Raw genomic sequence first — 22,167 nt, 5'->3', positions numbered from 1 at the left:
AATTCTGGTAGTACTGAAAGCTTTTTTTCAAAACTTTCTTCCAAAGCTAGGCAATTCAATAAATTACACCTCAAATCTTATTAAATAATGACCATAAATGCTTATGGATGAAAGAAATAAGTATGAAATTTTCAGTTTGGTATCCTGTTCATGAACCCTCTATATCTTAATAAGTTTGGAGCAACCCATGAATACATGTCTCCCCAAATTACAACTGCTTAATTTGTCATTGACAAAATAAGGAAGCTGTCCTGCTGTCTTGTGTGTGTGTGTGTGTGTGTGTGTGTGTGTGTGTGTGTGCGTGCATGCGTGCGTGTGTGTGTGTGTGTGTGGCATTAAAAATCATGGATGCCTGTTTTACTGAAAACAGACAAGTAGATACTATAGTAAACAGAACTGAAATGCCTTATATTACAAACTTGTCTCTTGTATACGACCTTTAGGACCAAGTGGAAAGTCACTAGTCACTAAATCCCTCAGGGTCCATTTCTGCAAGGTGAAGGAGTTACCACAGATGCCAGTCCATTTTCTTTCCAGGGCTTTCCTTCTCTGAACAGGAAGTCTATAAAGCCATAGTAACTAGTGCAAACAAACGAGAGTTTGTAGCTGGTAGAAGTTCCAGTTAAGTACTTTGGGAAGAATGCCCACATTCAACAATGTGCAAGAAGAGGAAGAAAACTTCATAGAATATGAACCCAAAGAAATTCACGAGTACAGGGAAAAACATGACCTTTTTTAAATTCTTCATCAGGAAGCATCATTTCACAGAATGATGGGTTCAGGAAAGAAAAGCAAACATTCTCATTTTTGTAGAGCATACTGGGGCTTTTGGAAAGCAGGTGGATGGTTCAAGTGTAGCCTAGGCAAATAGCAGCACAATCATAATGAAAATCTTCAATTCTGACCCTTATGCAAATTTTCTTTTACATCATATTGTTACTGGTTTCCCCATCACCCATTCCCCATCCTGTCATCCTTTGCACTTAGTTGGCGGAGGTCGTTTCATATCTCCATGATACTGCATTGCTTAAGCTGAGAATAATGGAAGTCCTTAGAGAAATACTGGGCATTCAGTTAGGATGTTATTGCAAAATCCTGTGCAGCTGTAACATGCACACTAGAACAGGAGCAGCTCATGTGATATTCAGATCTCTATTCCTTTTCACATGAAAGTGTCATTGAAATTTTCTTTTTTAATTATTTATTTAATAACCACATACTTAGAAGAAGCATTTCATTATAACAGCATTGACATATTCAATAACAATTTCCTGAGCTAAGATGCATCTCTTTCAAAATTGGCTGTAAATTTTTAGGTTTACAGTTGAATTATTACAGTTATACAATATTGTACTCTACAAATCCTGTAAGACATAAAATTAAATGAGGGTTTAATCTTTTAAAAAGATCTCCATTTCATTATTAAAATACATAGTTTCATACAGCAAAATTCATTTTTAATGCAATTGACATTAAGATGTTTTCACATGTATTTCTAATCTCTATATATCTGATATAAAGTCATCAGATAGATTTCAGTGGTAATGTTTTTTCACATCTACTAATGATTAAGGAGAAAATTTTTATGCTTTGAAGAATTATTATTTTTAATCATCTTTTTAAAATTTTAATAACTACATGATTAGAAGAAGCTTTTCACTACAGCTTTAACATATTCAGTAATGCACTCCAGAGCAAGAGTACATCTCTTTCACAAGTGGCTACAAGTTTCTAGGTTCACAGTTGAATTAATACAGTTATACAATATTGAACTCAGTATAAGCCCTGTAAGACATAAAATTAAATGAGTTTTTAACCTTTGAAAAAGATCTCCTTCTCATTTTAGAATATATTTTTCCTTGCAGAAAGACTCATTGTTTTTACTACTAACACTGAGATGTTGGCACATGCATCTCTAATCTGTATGTATCTTATTATTACTAGTCATAATCGGTTGCACTTGTATCCTTGGCTCCTGTGTATGTCTATAAAGTCATCGGGTAGATTTCAGTGGCAATGTTTATCACCTCTACTAATTAGCATGACATAAATTTCGATGCTTACTCCTCAAATATATTTTTTAAATTTGTTGATTTGTGTGTGTGTGTGTGTGTGTGTGTGTGTGTGTGTATCACACAGAACATCCCAAACTATCTTATAACTATACATCCACTTCCCAGATGGCACCCTCCCATAGTCTCCCTCCTCCTACTACAGCCTTTATACTCCGATATCCCTGCTACTGTCTGCTGTGTTGTCGGCACCCCAGCCATTCCCCACTACTTGCCCTTCTGGTGAATCTAGTCAGCCTATCTAGAGGTCTTTGTTTTAGGAGGGTCAGCTGTTCCTCATCTAGCAGCAATCAGTTGTCAATATTCCTTTAGATAAGTTTGGGGTCTGCTGTTCATTTTCCCAGTTCTATGCTGGGTTACTATCTGGGAGTCCCCTTGGTCACCCTGGCCAACAACTCAAAAGAAGGTATCTCCTATCTGGCATTGTTGCTTGTTATGTAGCCTTTAGCTATGTATATGGACTCTTAAGAAATTTTATTGGCCCCCTTTAATCTTAGGTTGTACTTTCCTTTGAGGTGTTTAAGGCCATACAGTTGGCCCAGATAAAACCAATTTATTTTTATTCTTAAGGTCCTTTAAGGATCTGTTCCTCAGGGGTCACATGGACTTGGGAAGAGCCACTGGCTCTTTTCTTTTACCAGTTCTGCCTATGTGAAGATAAGTCAAAAGTCCTGCTCGAGGCCATGGCTGGCTTCACTTGGCAGCATGGAAGAAACGATTCCTCTATGTTGACCCTCCTCTTTGTAGGCTGGACACCGGTTCAAGTCCATCTGGTGGGGTCTCCTTGGCCTCCTTGATCAAGAGGGCAGGTGACCCACCACCATTATAGGACATTTTGAGAGATGCTCATAGTCCCCTGGAACTAGTCAACCTAGGAGGGCAAGGAGCAAAAAGTGTCCTTTATGTCCCTCTGACCAAATTATTATAGGCCTCAAAGTATGTCTGTTAAACATCCAAGAATGTTAGTTCTGCCAGTCTGGTACTCTCATTTGCTCCCAAAATGTTTATTTCAAAGTAACTAGTCCAATGCTAGGACAAAGTGGCAAAAATGATTGAGCATACTCTTCCTGTGGTAATCACAAGAATCTTAGGGCCTAACTTAATTCCTATTATTTAACTTGTGTCTCTCAAAGAACATGTTTTATTTCAGGACTTAATTTAAAGAAGTCAGTGAAATTTTATGGAATCAGAAAGGGTTTCTGTCAAGAAAAAAGGCCCTGCTGACTTCAGCGGAAGTGCATCTACATCCCTACAGATATTGCCAGGATATGATGTACTTTTCCTAAAAGTTATTCATAATTTTGCCTTATTTGTTGTTGGAGATACTTTTTAATGGAAAAGTTGAAATGAATTCCTTGAAATATCAACTGTAAGCCTATGCCAAACAGGAGATACCTTCCTTTGAGTTGTTGGCTAGGGTGGCCCAAGAAACTCTCAGACAGTAACCCAGCATAGAACAGGGAAAATGGACAGCAGACCCCAAAATTATCTAAAGGAATCATTGCCACTAGATGAGGAAGAGCTGATCTTCCTAAAACAAGGGCCTCTAGATAGGCTGACTAGATTCATTGGGTGGACTTGTCCTGGGGAACGGCTAGGGGAGCCGACAACACAGTGGACAGTAACAGGATGGGCTACAGTGGGGGAGGGGGGCTATGGAAGGGTGACATTTGGGATGCCATTTAGTATTCAGGTATAAAGATTAATAAGATTGTTTGGGATGTTCTGAATGAAATACAAAAAAATCAATAAAATATATAAATGCAATAATGAGGCTATTTAAAAAAGAGTCAGAAAAATCAAATTTTTAAAAGTAGGAAATGGGTCTAAGTAGAACAGAAATGTGATTCCATGTTACATGACTACTCTATGGCACATAATGAAGACACTGGGTCACTTTGCTAGTTTTCTGTCCTTCCAGTGATACTGTGATTTCTTTAATGACAAAGAGAAAAATATAAGACTACAATTCTTCTGATGCTAACACTAGTATATGCATGTGGATTATATAGTCATTTCTTGAATGCTAAGATTAAATGTTACAAGTTCCTATAATTTTAAAAAGAGCAAAAGATCATGTGCATTTTTATATGAATTTTAAAAAGGCTGGCTTTAAGTCGGTACACCTACCCTATTTTGCAAATATTGTATGAGATTTAAAGTATAAAGGTGATAAGTTCAATGAAAAATATATAATTTAAGATCCTCTCCCTTGGCTCATATAAATCAATATTTTCTCCAGACACCAAACATGCAGACAGTCTTAACCCAAGGAATGGCTGACTTCCAACCAGTGGCTCTTACATGGCATGGTCTCCAGCTGAGTTGGAAGCCATTGATCTTGAAACTCCTTTTCTTCCACATTAACTTGAAAATACATGTTTGGGATTGTAATATCTTCTATATGAACAAATACTCATTTGATTATTGCTGCTACATTAAAGAATACTCAGTTAAGTAACTGCAAAATTTGGTGGATCTTCCTTTATTGGAGTAGGTGAAGAACTAACAATTTTTTTAAAGTCTCACTTGTCAATAACCTTATAAAGTACTAACTGAACCATAATAAGATATTTAAATCTATGTGTTATATTTCTCTTTCAACCCACCCTAAGGAAGTATAGTGGATTCATTCTTCAAAGAATAAAGTGGTATACTATGAAACTAGATGCTAGACATTTGATGCATAATATGTTTACTAAATAGCCATATGACAGGGACTAGAGAGATGGCTCAGCATTTGAGGGCACTAGATGCTCCTGCAAAAGAATTCCAGCACCCACATGGTGGCTGACATCAGTCTGTAACACCAGTTCGAGGAGATCTGATGTTCCCTTCTGGTCTCCATGGCACTGCATGCACGTGGTGCCCTCACTTACATGCAGGCAAAACATAATGCACATATTAAATGAATAAATAGATAAATAATAATGTGAATATTGACAGGTAATGTAATTTGATGGGAACTCAGTTTCTTTATAATATAAAGCTAATAATTTGAGCCACATGAACTTTGCATTTTTAGAGACAAAACAAGTAGACTGGTGACATCTTAATATGGTTCATCTTTACCTCATGAATTATAGGACTAGTAAGTGTGAGTTTAGAACAATGTTGGCTAACAGCAGAGAGTCAATAAATGTCATTAGTATTGTAGAAATACTCTCCACAGTTTAGAGTAAATATTATAACATCATTACTTCCCACATTGTTGTAACCCTTGGCACATAGTATTTACTATTTAATACAGTCATGTGGCAGCAAATCAGCAATATCCTGTGGCACTTCTTTTTATATTACTTAATTCATTTTATGTTATTCCTTCTCCATTAAATACTTCCTTAAAAAGGAAAACACCCTTAAAATGTCTTTTGTCCTCTCACCCAATATCATAATCTACCCATAACAGGTTCTAAACTGTATAATTTTTCCAAAAGTAGCTTGACTGTGATAGGAGTAGCCAACCACTTTCTGATTAGATATGCTGCCTGCTCCATAGAGGAGAACTTCATTCTTGGTATTGTCAACCTGGTCAAATACCCATGGCTACAGAGTTCACAGGTCCTAGTGGAAATGATACTATTGTTGTTTTTCTAGACATATGTCTTTCACATTTCCTTCTACATATTTATGTTGATGCCCATAGAGAAGTGCTCCAGGCAGCTTCATTCAGAGAAGCTTGTATTTTCTAGTGAGTAGTGGTTACCACTGAGACTCATGACTAGTCAAATTGCTGAGAATATGTGACTGTTGAGTGCTCAGCCCTGAAAGAGACATCTATGTCACTCCCTTTAAGACCCAGGGAACAGCACAGAAGAAGTGGCAGAACAGATATAAGACCTGGAAGAAAGGGGTGGCATGCAGTGAAATGCTCTCTTCCAGTTGTGGCATGGCTGTTGTATTCATGAGCCCATAGGAGCTCTGACTATCTGAAGACCTGCAGAGACTGGGCCCATCAACATTGAATCACAGATGGGGATGGTGCTCACTGAAGCCTCCAATCTCATGTAAATAACCCTAATTAAACTCACTGGGTCACCAAAGAAGAAAAAAAAATTGAAATGATATGAAAGTAAAATGAGTACTGGGTGGTAAGAGGAATGAGTGAGGGTTCAAAATAGGGCAGTGGTATGAACATGCTCAAAGTACACTATGTACATGCATGGTAAGGGCATACTGAGATGCAGTCATACATACAGTTAATATATGCTACTAAATTTCTTATGTGTATACATTTTGTTTGTACAATTAAAGAGAATTATTTAGAGAATGAATTAGTATTAGAGAAAGTTATGCTATGAAGTAAGAAATGGTTTTCATCTTAGGTTTTGCTCAATTAAAATTCATACTAAAATGTGGTGAAGTATTCTGGGTGACAGGATTTAATCTGTGTCAAAGATCTGTAAGTTAGCCTTTCAGGATTTATGGAAGAACCTGTAATGGGAGATTCTACTTTGACTTGAAAGGTAAATTACATGAATTTATTTTTACTGAGAAAGGAGAAGAAAATCATGTATGATTACCTGCTATTTGTAAAACATTGTTTTTAAATTACATTATAGCGATATGGAAATATATGTAGTGTGTACAATGCATTTTAAATTTATTTGACTATCATTTCCTGTCGTTACATAGAAAAGCAATTATTTCATCTCTAGCAGCTATTATTACAGATATTTTTAATGGTGTTTTTTTTCCTTGTTAAATATTTATTCAAAGATTCAAAATTGTCTTTGGTATTGTATGTTGAAGACGCATTTGAATTATTTTTTAACTTTTACAAAAACTTTATTGAGAATTTCATACATGCATATAAGGTGTTTTGTTTTTTAAATACTATGAAAAAGTGTAAATTTAGAGGCAGGCAGATCTCTGTGAGTTCAAGGCTAGCCTAGTCTAAATAGTGAGTTCCAGGCCAGCTGGAAGCATATTAGTTATAACTGGTAAGAAGCACATTAGTTATCATTGATTAAAAAAAAAAACTGGAGTTTCTGGAAATATACCATGGAACTAAACAGCAAAAATAAAATGTACTTTAAATAAAAATTTCTGGACTATTCAGACTGTTGCAAATGAGAATGTCAAGATGTCATGTTTTGAAATGGAAAAGTATAGTAGCACATACATCCATACTTTGCAAATGAGAAAACATCTTAACTTTTGCTTAAAGTGATACTTCTATATGTGAGCAATAACTTTATGAATTTTCTATTAGTAAATGAAACAAAATAATAACCAATTAATTTCAATGGTAAATAAAAATAATTTACCAGTTTCCAAATACTTCTTCTTGGAAAACAGCAGCACTCTGAATATTGCTTGGTACAAGGTAAGACACAACAGAGTTTTGAATCTTACTATATGCCAAAGACATGCATCCCAGAATCATTTTTCTCATATTTTACTTATTTGTGTATACATGTGTGCGCACATGTACACATGTCATGTACCATGGTGTGTGTGGAGGTCAGGGAACAACTTGCAAAAGTCACTTTTCTCCTTCCATGATGTGAGTCCTGGGGATTGAATTCAGGTCATCAAACTTAGTAGCTGGTGACTTTACCCACTGAACCATCTTCCCAGCCTACAAGCATCATTTTATAAATAGTTCTGAAAACTGAAAATGGAAGAACCTTGTATTAAAGAAACACTTAGCTTTCCTTTTACTTTGGTGTTAACAGTGGAGACCAGGTCACACTCATGTTAACCATGTATTCTGCAACTAAGGTGAGCACCAGCCCCTTAGCTTATTTAAACAACTATATTTGACATGGGAAGCACATTTATATAAAAATCTGAGAATAAAGTGACCTTTAGCCTTGAATGTACCTCAGACACTGTCCTTTGCAAAGATTCTGATGACAGGTCTTCAATATGTGGGTGAAGACACATAGCAGTGTATGGCATAAACTATTGTTTAGCAGTCCTGTGTAACCCATTCTAGCCCCTACTTGGTTTTGTATTTCCTCATTTTTGACTCTCATTCTATGCTGCCCATTATCTTTTAAAAGATTAATATAGATAATTCATTTCAAAAAAGGGAAAGTCATCTATTTACTGCCCTGTTTGTTTCAGAATTATTGCTGACCATATTCACATCATTATCTCTCTCTCTCTCTCTCTCTCTCTCTCTCTCTCTCCCCCTCCCTCCCTCCCTCTTCCTCTCTCTGTTTGGTGTGTGTGTGTACATGCGTGTGTGTGTGTGTGTGTGTGTTTGTGTGTGTATACAGTGCAACACCATGCAATTGCATGTGGAATCACAGTTCAATCTTGAGCATTATGTTTAAGGAGCTTCTACTCCACATTCCTTTTGGAGACAGAGTCTCTTACTAGCCTTGGCTTCATGGATTAGGTTAGGCTAGCTACCAAGTCCAACCGATTCATCAGTCTCTCCCTCCTCATTACTGGGATTATACCTGCAAGCCACTAGATCCAGCTTTTTAGGGTTCTGAGTGTCAAACCCAGGTTCTCACGTCTGTATGGTAGTCACTTTACTGACTGAGCTACCTCCCCAGGCCTCTAACAATTATTTCCTTAATGTTCATCAGTCCGGAAAACATTTCATTCTATTTTGATATTTGCTTTCCTACTAACTTCTACAAATTATAGTCTTTTGTTTCTTTTTCTTCTTATAAACCAACTTCTTTTCTATTCCTGCTCCTTTCTTCTTGCCTCTAGCTATGTACTGATCCTTGTGGAAATCCTGATCTTTTCTTTGGACTTTCAACCTCTCTAGAAGTAGCATGTTTGTTTAGTGTTATCTGGAATCTCTCAGCATCATCAAATCTATCTGAGCTCTGGCCTTTGAAACCAGACTGATGTTTACATCAAGTCGCCTACAGAACTTTGTGTCTTTCACTTCTTCAGAATATATTTCCATCAGCTACTCAGCTCAACATCTTCTTTTGTGTTATGTTTACTCTTCTCTCCTGCCTTAGTCCCTCTAGCTAAAACTCTACTGCATCTACCCACCCATCAGTCTTTGTAAGGCTTCACCACATTAGGCCTTTTGTTATATAATGTGTCAGTGATGCCAAGGTCTTTCTAATGGAGACTAAAAATTCCCCTCTTTACTTATGTCTCACAAGCCTATTCTTTTGATGCATTTAGTTTCCTTACTTCCCAACCCTCTCCATTGTGCAATCACAGTGTACACGGTGATCACTAAACCATTCTACCTTCAGATGCGCTGTTTGTAACCTGACCCTTCATCCTATTGGTTAGTTGAGATGGCAAGTTAATTTAAGGTCTTATGATGATAAAATGGATCAAATACCTTCACATCATAATTTGTGAAGAATAAATGAAAGTTACTTCTTATTAATACCACTAAACATTTCCCGTTTGATGATAACCAATCTCCAAATGCAGGTATTAATATAACTTACTGAAAACAGTGTACCAATTACTATTTTTAATACATTACCAATTAGCTTTTCATGTGCCTTGTGTTAAAACTTCTGTCATCTCACCCCATGATGCTTTCCCAATCCACTTTCTTGTTATTCTCGTATTCCTGCCGTACACTCGGCCTTTTTCCCTCCTCTTTGCTTTTAGTTGCACTTCCATAGCTTTTACTCTGCTGTTAGTCCTTTGACACCTTTAATGCTATTCTTTTATGAGATTTCCAAATTCTATACTGCTTTAACAGCAAGTGCTAAATTTAACCACATCTTCCTGAATTTTCATGAATACTCTAAAATTATTCTTTTTTTACTCTATTTTATACATCTCCTGACTGAGAAAAATTTCATTTTACTCCCAATTAGCTGTTCTAAAAAAATCATACTTTGATCTCTAAAACTTTCATGATTTCTCATTATAAGCTTATAGATACATATTAAAGATTTAATTTTAAATGGATTTTAACACTCACATGCCTCCCAAGACAATTGATAATCAATAATTTTTAATCACAATGTATTATTATCAAAAATATTTTTTCTTATTCCAGGCATGGTTGGCACATGCCTTTAATCCCAGCTCTGTGAGATCAAGGCCAGGCTGGTCCACATAGTGAGTTCCAGGTGAGATAGGACTAGGGAGACCCTGTCAAAAAATATTTTTCTTGATTCTTTGAGACTATCATACAATCTATTTTGATGATATTCAGAACCCTTCCCCATCTCCACGCCCATGCACTCTATTACTGTTGATTTGTAGAGGCCTATTGAGTCTAATTTATGCTCTTCAAATGCTCTTGGGTTATAAGTATGAATTTTGTTACATAATGTAAAAAATTACTGATCAATACTCAGTTGTTAATCATGATACTGTACAAAAAATAGTCTAAATTCTGTAGCTGAGAGATTATGACATTCTATTCCAAAGACTATTACAAAAGACAAATTATGATCTGTATGTTAACATAGACAACAGATGCTCCAGGTAAGACTCACAAAAGTCAAAGCAGGAAGTGGTTGGAGTAATAGCTCTTAATCTCTCACTGTTAGGCAAGCCTCACCTCACCCTCCCATGCCTTTCTATATGAGACTACATCTAAAGCACTACCAAGAAAATGGGAAATTCTGGGGAAGATGTGATCTTGTGATCATTCAATTAAATAAGATTTATAATTTTTAGACATTTTATATAGCATGTACAACACAGTGTTTCATCTATGTGTTACACAATATACCACATTTTCCTTAAGTGCCTGAGGCCAAAGACATTCAATTCATTAGTGGTGGCTGTATGAGAATTGAGCAAATATAATATGCAAATATAGATATTATCTTAAAGACTCTACAGGCAGCTATAATGATTCAGTGAGAGTATTTCAGTTTAAATATTTTTAGCATTTTCAACTAAAGATAGTAAAATCAGAAAGTAGTAACATGTAGTCATGAATAACTAGATTTGAAATTAATTCTTTATTAATGTCCGAAAGCAATACTCCAGTGAGTGAAAATGGTATTTGCTTATATCTCTAGAAAAGCAGATTGCCAATCTTGGACAAATGGACAAGAGAATAAAGGTTTAAGCAATGATAGAAATTTCAGCGTAATTTCAGGGCCCAAACCACAGTGGCAAATTCAGTCATTTCTCTGGTCTCTTCTGTGGTGCATACTAACCCTCTGACCAAGTTATTAGGCTCTAGACCAGTCTGAGAGTTGAAGCCAGTATGCTTACATGCTGCTTTGGGCCGTCATTAGTTGTTTGTTAAATTAGCAGATGGCCCTGTGCGGCGCAGAAACCCTTAGGTACACGGTTGTCCCCTCTTTTCACTTCACTTTGTCCTGAGTAGCTTTATTTCTTGTGAAATCCTAAGTGAATTTTTTCTTGTGTAACCTCTCTTTCCAAACTCCTGAAGCCCTAAGAATATTCCAACTAGACTTTAGGACTACAGCAGATAGTTTCCCTTTATTCTACCATTTGCTATAAAATTTCTAGTGACTGTGAGGATAATTAGAATGAACCAGAGTTTTGTGCAAATCTATTAAGTCATTTTAATTTAAATTAAAACTACAGACAATTTGTTGATATATATTGACATGCATTCTATAAAATCCATGCTACTGGTCACCATTACAAATACATTACTACTAAATAGGCCCTTAATGTAATGCTCAAATCAGAAAACTCACCAGTTCCTTCAACGTCCAGAAAAACCTGATTTATCCACAGATACTTGATCACACTAAAAATAAGGCCAGTGGGATATGATCACAGAATCCTAGCACTTGGGAGGCAGAGGCAAGAACATTAGGCCTTCAAGGACATCTTTTTGAAGCAGGGTCTCCCTGTAGCCCCAGCTGTCTTGGAATTCACTATGTAGACCAGGCTGAGCTTGAATTCACAGAGATCCTCCTGCCTCTGCCTCCCAAGTGCTGGGACTACAGGTGTGTGCCACCATGCCCGACTCTTCAAATATATTTAAAGTCAATTATTTCTACTAAACTACAAAAGTATAGCCAAAGTGTTATCAAATTTGATATATTTAAAATAGCATGGTACTCATGTCAAATTTACATGATAATTGTGAGAATGCCTTCAGGTTCAATACTGTAACATCTCACACATAGATCATTATGAGGTATTGCAGTGATTTATAATCACCTTTCTATTCAAAGCACAAAATTACCATGTATCATGAAACATAAGCAGCTAAAATAAAACAAAAAACAAACAAAAGAGACAAGGTAGGATAAACCTAATGGCAGAACATAGAATCTAGAGCACTTGTACCTTTTTAATTGTCTTCTGAATAAGCATGTCTCCAACAGGCATTAAAATACCTCCAAAAACAGCCAGGACGGCACCAATGACAGCACCCGCGATGAGGCCACAATTCCGATCACAGCCCATTTTTCTCGTGCAGGAGATGAATCAAAGTGTTGCACCTGTTTCTCACAAACTCCCAGTTATGATTACAATGTTTTCTGTGTGGCCTGGTTCTACCACTAGAAAGAGATCATAAAACAGAAGATTTAATATCAGTTCAAAAAGATCAAAGTACAAAGTAAACATGCCACAGAAACAGACTATTTTGTCAGCTATCAATAAACACATACTATTTGTTTTGTTTTATCAAACTGAATTTTGAGGGCCTTTTCTCTCCTGTTGCTCCTAAATTTTTGAGGCAGAAACAGTGTAGGAGAGAGTGAGAGTGTTTCTTCAAAATTCTTGCATTTTCAGGTTTCTTCACATGGGTGATTGACACTACAGTCTTATCTAAGGAGAGCTTGGTTGCATATTCTCACTCCCCAATGTCCTCACCACGGTCGAGCATGCATCCTGGCATCTTCAGCCCTGCCTAGCTTCTCTACCCAACCACAACCCTCTATTCATGCCAGAAACAGGCTGAATGTGGCTTGGTTGATAGCTTCTCTAATAAACCATTATGGCAAGGGCAGTATTCCTTATTCCTGAACAAACAGCAAGCTAGGTGTTTTGCAAGAAATAATTAGGGAGATTCAGAAAGAATCAATACTTCATATAATTTGTAAGTTACCTGTCAAATCAAGAATGCATAAGGGAATCAAATTCTCAGAAAATCAATACTAGGAGATTCTTTAATATCCATATAAGTGATGAAGAAAATTCCATTTGCCAGTCTTTGGTGTTCATGACTGAAATGTATTTGTTTCTAATTTAGTTAGTTAATAATTTGGGGATAAAATTTGAATATATTATATATACATCATAAAAGGCTGTTTTTGTCATTCTCAAAGATTCTTCAACATATGCAATTGTAATACTATTTACTATGTAGGGATTCATGCCAATTCTATTAAAATAAGGTAGTATGTCCTATGTACTATGTACTTCAAGTCAGTCTTCTTTATGATATCATCTTATAGTATTACATAGAGGTTATTACATAAAAATTTGATTAAAAAACAATTTATGGAATGAGTGGATACTGCTGCAACAAATTAATAAAACTACCACTTATGATCAATATTTGAAGACACATTCACTGGATTACTTTGATTACAGGCCATTTTTATGATGGAGTTTGGCCTGTTCTTGAAGTGCAGTTGGCATGTGGTTTGCAGCTTGTAAACAACTGTGTTTCACCTCAAAATGCACATGCCCAAGAAAAACACAGCACCAACAGAATTAATACAAGAAAGGGGCACACAGAGAATATTCTTTTCTATATACTGTGTGACAATAAACCTTTTACCCCTAAATGGAGGAGCCCTGATGGGGTAATGTCTTTCTTGGCAATTTTCTTTGCTCCTTGTTACCCCTTGGGATTTCCCTGCATGCAAGAACAAAGCACTTGAAACTTTCCTTGAAACAGTCTTTCAGGCAACCACAGAAATTGCAACAGTAGCAATCTACTTAACACTGAAGCAGGCTATAACATTTTGGCATTCTGTTTGTTGTCAACCAAGAGTCATGTCTATGAGTTATATGATTAAGGCGCCAATCAAAATAGAAGAATTGGCTAATATAGTTGAGATAAGAGATTGGTGATTAAATAAACTCTGCCTTGTTACTCTCTTTCCAGGTGAAAATGAGCAAACTACTTAATCTCTTTCTACATCAAATTCTTCATGTGTCAGGTGAATCTAAGTTGAAATCAGCAAATTTATTGTAAGTAGCTGAACCAGTTGTTCACCTAATTGTTCTTTGAAAGACCAGAAGGCACAGCGACTGTGATTACTCAGCAGTGGTAAGGACCTTTGCTCCTAATAGACTGCACACCTGCCTAACACTCCAGCAAAGGTCAAGAGAAGGTATTCAGGAAAGGAGGACTCTGTATGCTCACTTGCTTAAAAATGAGATAAGAAATCCTGTATCCAACAGCAGTTTTGTGAATACAAAGTTAATCTAGGTAAAATATTATGTTATTCTTTTGGAAAATTATTTTATGTCCCATATAAACATCATTAAAATTACTCATTCTGGGCTAGTATTGCTCAGTGGGTAGAGGCACTTGCTGACAAGCACGACAAGATTGCTCCATCCCTGGAACTCAAAAGTTGGAAAAGAAAATTGATTCCCATGAGTAGTTCTCTGACCTATACAAATACATAATAATAATTAATAATATGAGTGAATATTTATTCATTCAGTAATATAGTTTCCAACTCTGACAGGTAAAGAATGATTTTAAAATCACAATTACATTTCTTCTAAAATAGATATGCAAACAAATTCTATGTCACAGTAAGTTGTGACTGTCATTTTCAGAATCATTCTTCCTTATCCAAGTATCTCGGAGCACTACAGGAAAGAGTTTCGATAAGAGACAGTGAGTTTCAACAGGATCTACTGCACCATGTAAGAAGCAAAGCCTGCCCTCCAATGCCTGAAAACCAATGCTTATGATTTCTGTGGACTCTGAGACCTGATATAGTAAAGAGTGGACAGACTTAGCGTGATCTAGGTTCTGTCTGCTTCATCTTTAAAACTGAAATGAGACAATACAAACATCCCACTGCTGTTCAATCAGGTTCCTTAGAAAACTGAAGTGTGAATGAATATATTTGGCTGTATGATAAGGTTAAATAGCCTTAATTCTAATATTAATGCAACATAATTCAACATGTACTGATATTCAAAAAAGTGAAAGAGATTAAGCATGTCTCCTACTTTAATTTTCTGATGATTGACTATTATTACATTAGTATAATAATACATTTTCTGGGTTTCTCCTTAAAAAGGACAGATATTTGACATTGCTTGGTTTCATTTATCCTAAGTGTCTTGACAACATGAGTAACAAAACATTGATAGCACAATCATACTTTCTCCCACTTGGTACCTACTATAAAACAGAATTAATTTAATTGATCTGAGGCAGAGGATGACCACAGATATTACATAAGGTGTAATACCTTGAGTATGTAAATGCTCAGATTTCCCAGCACACACAGCTTTACCATTCTTATTTATCTTTAGGGAAGTTAAAGTTTCTCACCAACTATCTATACATTTTAGTTATTAAACCATACAAAATTTTGTTCTTACTGTATTCCATTTTCTTAATAATACTACCGTTCAATATTAAATATATGATTTTGTTTTTAATTTTAGATTAAAATTTAAATGTTACTTGTCCTTTATAGAGTTTTGATTTATAGTAATTTACTTCCAGCTTAAAATAGTGAAATTTAGAAGGCAAAGAATAATCAGAAACAGAGACCTGCTTTTAATAATGTAAAAAAGGAAGGGAAATAAAGGAGGTATGCTTCAAGATGTCACTAATTACGTACCTTTATTGATTCTATAGATGGACTAGCTGCTCCCTCCTATCCAACTTAGAAAAGGTATGTAGATTTCTTTTGCAGATTTGTGAGTGGATTCTGTATCTATCAAGATGTCTTTAAAAGAAGGAACAGAAGCGGACTTTTTCTCTCATTTCCCCTTACTGTCGGATTGACAGAGTGCCTTTATCAAGGATTTCGAAGCATAGTGCCCTTCCACTACATAGAGAACCTAGGGGAAATTGAGAGGCTGAGCAATAGGCTCAGCCATCAGCGTTCTCTCTGGCAAATAGGCCAAATATTAGAGAAAATCCCCCAGAGAAACTCTAATTATTCCCATGTGTGCTTCAAGCTGTGTTCCCTGGGAAACTCCACCCAGAAAAGGCATGGCCCAGAGGTAACACTAGCTGGGATGTGAACAATGAAATGTGAAATTGTTTCAGATTTTCAGGGTCCTCACACCAGAAATGAGTGACAGGACTGGGATAGTAAGTTTTTTTCTTTCTTTTTTTTTTTAAATTAATCTATTGATTTCTAAAATTTCTATTCTATCTGTAAACCTCCTTCCAGCTTTATTATTTTTTTCCTTGTGAGAGGAACCAGACCGAATGCATCTGTTTCTCATTATACAAACACTGTCATTTGGAGGGGGCGCAGGGGGAATGGGGTGAGATATAGAATCTTTCTCGCCTAAACTATAAAGCATCTGTGGCTGGAGAGATGGCTCAGTAGTTAAGAGCACTGACTGTTCTTCCAGAGGACTTGGGTTTGATTCCCAGCACCACATGGCAGCTAACAAACATCTGTAACTCCAGTTCCAGGGGATCCGACACCCACTTCTGACCTCAGTGAGCATTGCTCGTCACAGGTGCACTTACACATATGGAGGCAGTATACTCATACACAGAAAATAAAATTAGTAAATAAAATATTTTTTAAAAAATAGAGCATTTGAGGCTGGAGAGATGGCTTAGCGGTTAAGAACACTGAATGTTCTTGCAGAAGACTCGGGTTCAAATCCCAGTACCCACATGGCAGCTAACAACTGTCTGTAACGCCAGTTCCAGGGATCTGACAGCCTCTTCTAACCTCTGCGGTCATTGCACTACACGGGTGCACTTACCTACATGCAGGCAATACATGCATACACATAAAATAAAAATAATAAATTAAAAAAATACAGCATTTACCCATTGAGACCCAATTATGGATGGATGATTAAAAGTGATTAATTCAATAACAGGTTGAATATGAGTCTAGAAGTTTTAAAAATGTATTAACTTCTTTCACACCTTCACCCCCACACACATACACACACCATGTCTGTGACTGTTTACAAAGGCATGGTTGTCTAGACCTAACACACACATTCAAATCCAAGCTAGCTGATAAGGATTCAAATTAGCTATTAAAATGTGGTTATATTTCATCTTGCAGAAAGGTCAACTTTCATGAATTTATGATTAGAGACAGAATGCTCAAGACAAATTTTATGTTCAATCCCAGGGTTAAAGGGCTGTGCAAAGAAGAGTTATATGGTAGAAGAAGAGCAAGAGATGTGGCCTCCTTCACTCAGCCACACCACACAGAGATCTGAGCTATGCTCATATAATTCAAGAGCTCTGCAGAAAAAAAAAGGGTATCTGGATAAGGCGAGCTCCAACCAGTTTTTTTATTGAAGTCACCAGAATCCTTAATGTTACTGATTTGTCCATTTGCATCCTAATAGACTAGATGTAGGCAAACATTTATAGCAGAAAAATGTACAGATATCTGTAATATAAAATAATCACTTAACTATATTTATGTTTATATTATAAAACTTCAACTAATACAAGCAAGACATTTTATTGCACATATGATGCTCAAGATCCTTCAAATATCAAACCTCTCTTTTAGAGACTTGTCCAGGGATTACTACAGATTTGAAATTCAGTCAGGCATATTGACTTATTTAAGGTCAGGAAAGATTCTAAAAGGAGAGACAAGTTTCAAGAATATCTAATGGAGCCCCCTAGGAAGCAGAATCTGCTTTCTAATGCCTAAAATAAAATTCTCAGAGACTCCTGTGAGCCGAACCCAAAATGAACAACGGACAGAGTGAAAAATGGCCTGGCCTCTGTCTGTTTCAACTTTATAACAGAAGTGAGACAGCACACCCATCCCAATGGTGAAACCATATTTAATCAATCAACCCTACACAGGAACAATATTATCTTTCTTTCCACCCCCCCATTCCACTATAATTACAATTATACTAATAGTATACTACAGTATACTAAACTTTTAGAAAATAAGACTACCAGGTATACAGAGACTAAAAACATGATCTTGAAGTTAGGAAATAGATATTCAGACTAGGTCTTCATATAAGAATTTGTAATTCAATTTGCTCTGAGTTTATAACAATAATGTAATCTAGCAAATGTTAATGAAATAAAATAATGTATAAGAAATACCATCACAGGAAGCTAAATTTTACATACAATTATTTTGAAATATTATGCAATATTATTTTAATCAACTTTAATGTATCACTATTATTTCATGTTGCCCAATGACATGATTTAGGAAATTCCAGTAAATGTGAATATTGTACAAAAATGACATGATTATTTATAAAACCCAATAAAATAGTATATATACACAATGCATATATTTTAGGTTTTTGGGTAAATGGAAGCATAGCTACTACTCAGATCTTGATGCTTGAAAGTGTTAGTGAACTAAAGCATCTTGTGACTAAATAAGAAACTAATTACAATTCCTCAGAAAAGGAAAAGAAAAATAGATACAAAACTCAAATTTATCTGAATGAAAATGGCTACAGTGTTCACTAAAATTAACAACAGAAACCCTAACTTCTGAAGTGAATTTCAAAATCTCAATGCACTCAGTACAAACACCTGTTCCATTGTAACTTTAATATTTTTCCTACGCTACTCTGTTATCTGATGGCTCTATATTTGGGTTATTGTTATGGTTCAATAATTATTGTGGTGCACTAAAATATTTCTACATATTTTTCTTCTTATAAGTTCTTAAGGATTACTGGGTGCCCAAAATAATAAAAAAATTAAGATTTCATTTTGGCATCTTTGTAAAACATATTTGAAGCGATGTTTTCTAATAGTTTTAAAAAGACTTTGCCAACTTAAAATCACATAGGAAAGGACTTAAAAGTCCTGAAAATCTTTACAGTTTTCAATGTCTTCTTTGATTTTTTTTCCAAAAATTCTTAGAAATTTTTGGTAAAGAATTTGTGCCATTAATAGTTTTTATAAAGTTATTTACAATTAAATTAGTTATTTCTGTAGAAATAATTGTCCTTTACACCTCCAAACTATGATTTAGTGAAATAATCCAGTAATATTTATAACAAACTTCCTAAATTTACAAAGACATTTTTTCTTATTTTTACTATGCAACTAAGTTTTATACTAATTTATACTAATTAAATTTAAGATCACTGCTTAATTTTGATATAAACAGTCCTCTTAGCAATTAAAATATCTTTTTTATTAAAGAAAAGTCCTTGATAAGCACATATGTAAAACATATATTGCATCTAACCATGTAGAGAAAAATCCAGTTCACCAAAAATTATGCATTGAAAATTCAGTAAGCTAATGAGTCTGAAAAACAACGATTAGTTAGCAAGTACATACTGGGCAAGTTGGATTATTATTTTTCATTTTTATGTTGGCATACAAATGTTGACAGACAAAAATGACACTAAGCACCAACACGTGAAATGTCATTGGCCACTGAACACAGTTTTAATACTATTTTAAGCATAAAATGTAGGAAGATTGGAATACACATCACTGTTTTCAAATCAAGCCTACTTTCAAATAAAGCTTCTTCTTTGCTGCTCCTGTTATAAAACGTTTTTTATAAAGTAGCATCACATCCCATCATTTGAGAGAGAGAGAAACTTCTTGATTTTTTTTTTAATTGAAGGAAAAAAATCATATGACTTACCTTTAAAAAGACTAAGGGATCTTCCAGCAATTGCTCCAAACATTGAGAAGACACTCTTAATAAAACCCAATGGTGTTCTGCAGAAAAATCCTACCATGAAATCTTCATTACTTATGTGTGTGAAAGTTGAACTGAGCTTAAAAAAATGTCAGTGTCATATCCCAATTGTGGTTTGTTGCCAGAGGAACTGAAAAAAAAGAAGACAAAAAAACCCCACACATCACTGTACTCATGTGGCTCATGGGGTCTATTTCTGGTGAAGACCCTTCACCTATATCTGAGATACTCAGCAGTCTTTATTTTTTTCTCTTGGCCATTTTCCTTTATAAGTAAGTCAGAGGCCAGAGAACTAAAAAGGAACTGATTTATGAGCCACCCCTAATACACTTTGTTTTAGAACACAATCTTTATTCCAGATGCTGAATTGAAACTTGGGGGATAAAGAGTGAATTAGGGAAAGATCATATACTCACTTGTCTGTCATGACTAAGCATGCAAATTTCAGCTCATAAATGTAAATGTTGGTACTTTTCTACATATCACAATATGAACCTGAAGTATTTGTGACTAATTATTTAAAAAACAGTTGCAAACTCTGTCACTCAACGAGGGTGAAAAACAGACTTTAGAAAGGAAATGGCCTATTGTTCTAGCTGGAAAGTCTTAATTGTTTATCATTTTTTTCTTTCGGTTAGTTTTGCTGAAGTTTCAGGGGTATAGTAAAATTCTTCTCCAAAAAATAAATCACTTAAATATCTTCAGCCTAAAACGGACTCATAAGAAACATGCAACCTAATTATTATTGAGCATGATATTTTAATGTAAAACAGCATACATATATCAGTCACCTTTAAAGAAAGTAATTATGTTTATGCCTAATCACAACAGAAGGCCTTAGATTTGGGGGAAGCAAGACTCTCAGGATTAAGACTCAAATCTCACAAAGATCCCAGGATCAGATTGGCCTAAACTTCAGAAGGTTAAATTGACTCATAGACTCACTAGAAAAATTCCTGTAAATCTCTCCTGAAATAAAGCCACCAAAGAGTCACGGGTAGGAATAAATTTAGCTGATGAGCTCATGTTTAAGCCAGTCCTTGTCCTTAACTTGTGTGTGTCATGCTGTCTCATGTGGGCATGTTAGAGCTTTCTCATTAAAGGGAGTTAACAATAAGTGGAAAGAACTATCAAAGTCCTTTTTCTCCTTAAGCATTGCTGGGTTTTCCAGGGTCATTTTACCAATATCTTTATTTTTAAAATGAGTAGAAGTTCATAAAAATACTTTAAGTATATTAGAATTTAAATTTTTATATTTCAGACCACTTACTGGAAGATAAAGCTGAAACCATCTTGTACAACTTCAAGATAAATTATACTTTCATTTTAAAAAGATCATTTACAAAGATTCTGGGCCTCAAGGCAATTCTCTTATGGCTATAACATTTTTATTTTAATTGTATGAAATTCAAATGTAGTATAAAGACTATCTTATTTTTATTAAGATTTTCTATTTTGTAGAAATCTGTTATGCAACTAATCACTTTTAATACAAGTACTGTTTTCTTAGATCTAATTCTCATGTATATAAATATTAACATGACAATTTAGAAATAGATTACCAACATGAGAGCAGATAAGTTCAGTTTTAAAGTATTTATTTCAACCATATTGGCAAGATAGTTAAATTATAATGAAAATATGAACACTATTAGAAAAGGTATTTCTGGAAACAGACACCTAAATGGTCACTGAACACACTCAGATTATTTTCTAAGCAGCAGCCTAATGCCATCCCAATTGCCTGACAGTTTCAGGAAAGGAAAATGTCACACATTCCTACTGAGCAGGCCAAAGAATCAAATTTTCATTCCCTGAGGCAACTGGTGAACCTTGAGTCCCACAGATAGCAGCTTGGAGGAGAACACCTCTCAAGACTCAGAAAGCACACGGTTGACGCCAATCTACAGCATGGATTTAGAGGAAACTATGCAATTTAAACAATGTCTAAAAAATTCAATGCCCACCTGAAAATAAAAAGTTGGGTTTTCTTTTTTGTATGTATTTAGGGGGATTGGGGAGGTATTTACATATGTGTGTTCATGTATATGCATGTACATGTGCATGTGTACATGTACACAACATGTATGTTGATGTCAGAAGATAGCCTTGGGTGTTATTCTTCTGTAGCAGCTGCCTACCTATTTTTATTAGACATGTCTTTCACTGGGGGTTGGGACTCACGGACAAGTCTAGACTGGCTGGCCAGTTAACCCCAGATAGCTGCCTGTATAAACCTCCCCAGAACTGGGATTCAATGCACCAGAGCTGGGCTTTTGACAAGGGTTCTGGGATGGAGCTCATACTTGCAAAGCAAGCACCTTACTGAGTTATCACACCAGCTTTAGGTTTTCATTTTTTTAGTATTTTTTTATTTTTATTATTTTTAT

General features: G+C 35.4%; 1 protein-coding gene across 5 annotated transcripts in view; it reads right to left on the bottom strand.

The window, feature by feature from the left end:
* The window catches only part of Cd36 (CD36 molecule), an 80,190-nt gene that overhangs the window by 23,225 nt on the left and 34,798 nt on the right, over positions 1-22,167 (bottom strand). For 3 of the 5 annotated variants that reach the window (XM_008828986.3, XM_029561548.1, XM_029561550.1), the window contains exon 2: positions 12,261-12,475. In XM_008828986.3, coding sequence (XP_008827208.1) covers positions 12,261-12,380 — 120 coding nt within the window. In that variant the 5' untranslated portion in view covers positions 12,381-12,475. Of the gene's footprint in view, positions 1-12,260; positions 12,476-19,720; positions 19,908-22,167 lie in introns of all 5 variants that reach the window. The other 2 variants (XM_008828984.2, XM_029561549.1) reach the window with 1 other exon arrangement.

The sequence above is a fragment of the Nannospalax galili genome, unplaced genomic scaffold, assembly GCF_000622305.1.
Source record: "Nannospalax galili isolate Female #2095 unplaced genomic scaffold, S.galili_v1.0 scaffold973, whole genome shotgun sequence".
Lineage (NCBI taxonomy): Eukaryota > Metazoa > Chordata > Mammalia > Rodentia > Spalacidae > Nannospalax > Nannospalax galili.
The sequence above is the reverse complement of the archived record's forward strand: the minus strand, read 5'-3'. Positions and strand labels throughout refer to the sequence as shown.